General features: G+C 57.7%; 1 protein-coding gene across 1 annotated transcript in view; it reads left to right on the forward strand.

Annotated features, from left to right (window-relative positions):
- NRROS (negative regulator of reactive oxygen species) overlaps window positions 1-2,133 on the forward strand; it is a 26,396-nt gene extending 24,263 nt beyond the window's left edge. Inside the window, exon 4 of the mRNA XM_040621392.1 lies at window positions 1-2,133. Coding sequence (XP_040477326.1) covers window positions 1-1,910 — 1,910 coding nt within the window. The 3' untranslated portion in view covers window positions 1,911-2,133.
- The last annotated feature ends 2,775 nt before the right edge of the window (window positions 2,134-4,908 follow it).

Here is a 4,908-nt window from a genome sequence, read left to right on the forward strand (position 1 = left end):
CCCACTCCCGGACGCTCCTGCTGGACGCCAACCCGCTGAGCACCCTGTGGAACCACTCCCTCCAGCGCTACCCTCTCCTGGAGAGCCTCAGCCTGCGCGGCTGCCGCCTGCAGCGCGTCGGCCGCGGCGCCTTCCGAGGCCAGGCCGGGCTGCGCAGCCTGGCGCTGCCCGACAACGCCCTGTCCGAGCGCTACAGGGAGACGGCGGCCGCCTTCCGCGGCCTGCGGGCCCTGCGGCGGCTGGACCTGGCGGGCAACTCCCTGACGGAAGACATGGCGGCCCTCCTGCTCTGGAACCTGTCCTCGCTGGAGTCTGTGTCGCTGGCGAGGAACACCATCATGAGGCTCGACGACTCGGTCTTCGCGGGCCTGGGGCGCCTGCGGGAGCTGGATCTGCAGAGAAACTACATCTTCGAGATTGAGGGGGGCGCTTTCGATGGCTTGACGGAGCTGAGACACCTCAACCTGGCCTATAATAACCTGCCCTGCATCGTGGACTTCAGCCTCACGCAGCTGCGCTTCCTCAACGTCAGCTACAACGCGCTGGAGTGGTTCCTGGCGGCCGGGGGAGAGGCGGCCTTCGAGCTGGAGACGCTGGACCTGTCGCACAACCAGCTGCTGTTCTTCCCGCTCCTGCCCCAGTGCCGCAAGCTGCGCACGCTCCTGCTGCGGGACAACAACATGGGCTTCTACCGGGACCTGTACAACGCCTCCTCGCCGCGGGACATGGTGGCCCAGTTCCTCCTCGTGGACGGCAACGTGACCAACGTCACCACCGTCAACCTCTGGGAGGAGTTCGCCTCCAGCGACCTGGCCGACCTGCGCTTCCTGGATATGAGCCAGAACCAGTTCCAGTACCTGCCCGACGGCTTCCTGAAGAAAATGCCCTCCCTCTCCCACCTGAACCTCAACCAGAATTGCCTGGTGACGCTCCACCTCCGAGAGCACGAGCCCCCGGGGGCGCTCACGGAGCTGGACCTGAGCCAGAACCAGCTGTCCGAGCTGCGCTTGGCCCCGGGCCTCCCGGGCTGCCTCCGCAGCCTCCGCTCGTTCAACCTGAGCTCCAACCGGCTCCCGGGCGTCCCCGCCGGCCTCTTCGCTGGTGCCAGGAACATCACTACAGTCGACATGAGCCGCAATCCCATCTCCCTCTGCCCCCAGCCGGCCGGCTTGGAGCGCCTGGGCGCCCCGAGCTGTGTGGATTTCCGGAACGTGGCCTCGCTGAGGAGCCTGTCGCTGGAGGGCTGCGGCCTGGGGGCCTTACACGACTGCTCGTTCCAGGGGACCGCGCTCACCCACTTAGACCTGTCCGGCAACTGGGGGGTTCTGAACGGGACGGTCGCCCCTCTCCGGGGCACGGCCCGCACCTTACAGGTCCTGTCTCTCAGGAACGTGGGCCTCAGCTCGGGCTCCGCGGAGCTGGACTTCTCCGGGTTTGGGCGTCTGCGGGCGCTGGACCTGTCAGGGAACTCTCTGACGAGCCTCCCGCGGGTCGGGGGCAGCCCGGCCCTGCGGAGCCTGGATCTCCGCAGAAACTCCCTCACAGCCCTGCCCCGGACGGCCGTGTCCGAGCGGCTCGCCAGAGGTCTGCGGACCATCTACCTCAGTCAGAACCCTTATGACTGCTGTGGGGTGGAGGGCTGGGGCTCCCTGCGGCGCCTGCACGCCGTCGCCGACTGGGCCATGGTCACGTGCAACCTCTCCTCCAAGGTCGTCCGCCTGGCCGAGCTGCCCGGGGGCGTGCCTCAGGACTGCAAATGGGAGCGCGTGGACATGGGCCTGCTGTACCTCGTGCTCGTTCTCCCCAGCTGCCTCACCCTGCTGGTGGCCTGCACCGTCATCTTCCTCACTTTCAGGAAGCCTCTGCTTCAGGTCATCAAGAGCCGCTGCCACTGGTCTTCCATATACTGACGGGGCATGGGGGGGCGCTTTCCCCGCCAGACCCCCAGATCTGCTGCGGAGGGCCCAGCTGGTGACTGGAGGTTTAAGTTAACGGTTAAAATGTTTCCCTCCCCAGTTGTCCCCAAGCTCTTCCTCCATCATGGTGAGCCATCCTCATCATCCCAGTAAAATATTTATTAAGTGATGTTCTGTGACAATAAACACATGTCTCTTAAATATTTTTTAAATCGAACTCGGCTTGTGTTCTCTCTTTCTTTAATGCTTGTCGGTAATTTCACTCAGATTACTCTCCAGCGTCCTCCCCCGGGTGACATCCGCGGAGGTGACTAGAGAGGGTGGCAGTTCAGAGCTCCCTGTCGGCAAAAACAGCTCCAAGAGCTTGTCCTGTGGATGGGAGAGTCCGTGGCCTGGGGGTTCACCACGGACAGGAATTCCCGAGCTGGGGGTCTGAGATAAGGGTTCTCACCTGCTGTCGTGGCAGCCGGACTGGGCCTGAGTGCCCTGGGTTCACGCGTGCAGTCTCCGCAGTCTCTGCCGCCAAACACGGCCCTTCCATGGAAAAGTTAAGAGCGATAACCGGGCCCTGAGTTTATTCATGTAACAAACCGAACACCAGGCACAGTCCTGGTTCTGATAGAAAGGAAAGAGGAATGTAGAAAGGAGTGGCTTCTGCTGACTTGTAGGCTACCCCTACTCTTCGCAAAAACCACGAACGACTCAGCAGAGGCTGAGCATCTGCGCTCAGGACATTCCTGGTTTCCTTCTCCTCCTTCCCTCAGTGAAGAGAGAGCAATTTCTGTGCTCCCCTGGGAGGAAAAGATGAAGACACAGGCCTTGCCCTTTTGGTAGTTTAGAATTGTCACTGTCCTTGCACTTCTTATCCCTGTCTACCAAATCATAAAGGGGCTAAATGCAGGAGTGGGGCTGGGGGTGAGGGGGTGGGGAGAGGACAGAAAGCCCACAAGCTGATTCCTATTACCATGGAGACTAAATGTCAGCAGAAGTGTTTAGGCAAATCAGAGAGAGAAAAACAGTGGTCTTCATTTGACAAAGCAGAAACTTCCCTCGGCCCGCTCTACAGGGGCATAAAAGGCCATTTGGGTAAGGCTCCACACTCCAGCAGCAGGTCAGCCTGTGCTAGCTAGCTGTTGCCCGTACCACCCCCCCTCCTGCCAGGGTGGCGCTCTCCAGCCTGCATGCCCCAGCCCAGAGCCTTGCACATCCCTCAGGTTGCCTTGGGGCCTCTGTCCAGTGTTGTGTTGTTGTTGTTGTTGTTTTAAAAAGATTTTATTTATTTATTTATTTATTTATTTGAGAGAAAGGGAGAGAGAGGGAGAGAGAGACCACGAGCAGGGGGGAGGAGTAGAGGGAGAAGCAGGCTCCCCACTGAGCATGGAGCCTGACGTGGGGCTCAATCCCAGGACCCTGAGATCATGACCTGAGCCAAAGGCAGACGCTTAATTGATTGAGCCACCCAGGCGCCCCTCTGTCCAGTGTTGTTCTGGGCCAGCCCCAGCAGCCCATGGCCCATGTCCCTAAGACAAGACTCCCCTGATTTCCTCCCCCCATCCACACAAACACTTTTTCCTGGGGTCCTGCTGTTTCCCAAGGTGACAACTAGCTAACGAGACGAATGAATCTCTCTGCGGCTTGTACATTTATGGCTTCTCTTGAGTTAATGTGCACCCCTCGCATCAGTTAAAGTTCTTAGTTTCTTGCAACTGAGGACAACTCTGTCTGATTTAAGCAGCATGCGGGTTTAGTAAAAGGATATTGGGACGCCCAGACTCTGGGAAGGCTGAGGAACAGCACTGGGAAATAGGCAGGAACTGGGAGGCTACACGGCCATTGGGACCACAGCCTGATCATGCCATGAACAATCTCTGTGAGGACACGACTGCAGCCACCACCCCCCCCCCCTTAGTGCTGGACAACACAGTTTGCCCTGCTGTCCTTGACAGCTCCGGATGGAGCCGCCACCACAGGAATCACCGCCACTGCTGCCACCCACTGTCCAAATACACGGCCTCCCAAATTCTGCCATCTTGGGTCACTGGCTCCTGAGGCACAGTCTGGAGCAAGTGGAGCTGGTCGGTTGACCTTAGGTCATGTGCCCCTGCCCAGGCAGCAGAAAATGGGTTCTGCTTCCTATAAATACTTACGAGGGGTGGAGTTCTCAAAACAGGAAGGGAAGTTCAATGTTGAGAAGACAGAAAGACAGACAAATGTGCACCACACCCTTTCAGGCAGCATGTACGTTTAGCAGAGGACTTCTTGAAGCAAATTCTTAGCATGAAGGAATGACTCGAGGGGTCGGGCGAGCCTTTCAAAGCCGCTTGAGTCACACCATATAGCTCAAAACCCACTCTACCTGCTTTTGGGGCCTAGCCTTGCAGAATGGCAAATTGCAAAGACGTTAGGACAGAGCCCTTCTCTTGCCTGTGGTGGTGACTTCAGAAGGCTCTGGCCTTTTCTAAGTTGGTTAGTTCATCACTAGGGTCCAAAGGTGATTTCCTAGGTTTGTTTCAATATGGTGAGAGGAATGGGAAGAGCAGGTGGATTTCTGCTTCCAGTCCTGAGCTATGGTTCACCAGCAAATTCTGTACCTTTGTCGTCCTTGCCCCCCCACCCCCGACCCCCGCCCCCTGCAGGAGAAGAGCACACTCTACCATCCCCTCGGAGCAGGTTAGAGGCACAAGGACCCACAGAGCCTGTTTCGAGTTCCCTGGCAGGACCAGATGGTATCTGTCTAGGGCCTCCCAGCCAGATTGAGCACGAAGTGGTTCTTCCTCCATGGGTGGGAAGTGGGGGCCACCTCCAGTTGCCACATGCCAGAATATTCAGAATCAAAGATAAATAATGTCAGAGATTGAACTGTTAACCTGAGAGGTAATAATTCAGATTTTTAAAATCCAGTCATAAAACAAGAGCTTAAGATTTTCCTGGAAGCACAAAATTGGTTACTAGGGGTCAACTCATTTTTTTAAGGCCCTTAACTTCAAAAAAT

The sequence above is a fragment of the Ursus maritimus genome, unplaced genomic scaffold, assembly GCF_017311325.1.
Source record: "Ursus maritimus isolate PB19 unplaced genomic scaffold, ASM1731132v1 scaffold_4, whole genome shotgun sequence".
NCBI classification, from domain to species: domain Eukaryota; kingdom Metazoa; phylum Chordata; class Mammalia; order Carnivora; family Ursidae; genus Ursus; species Ursus maritimus.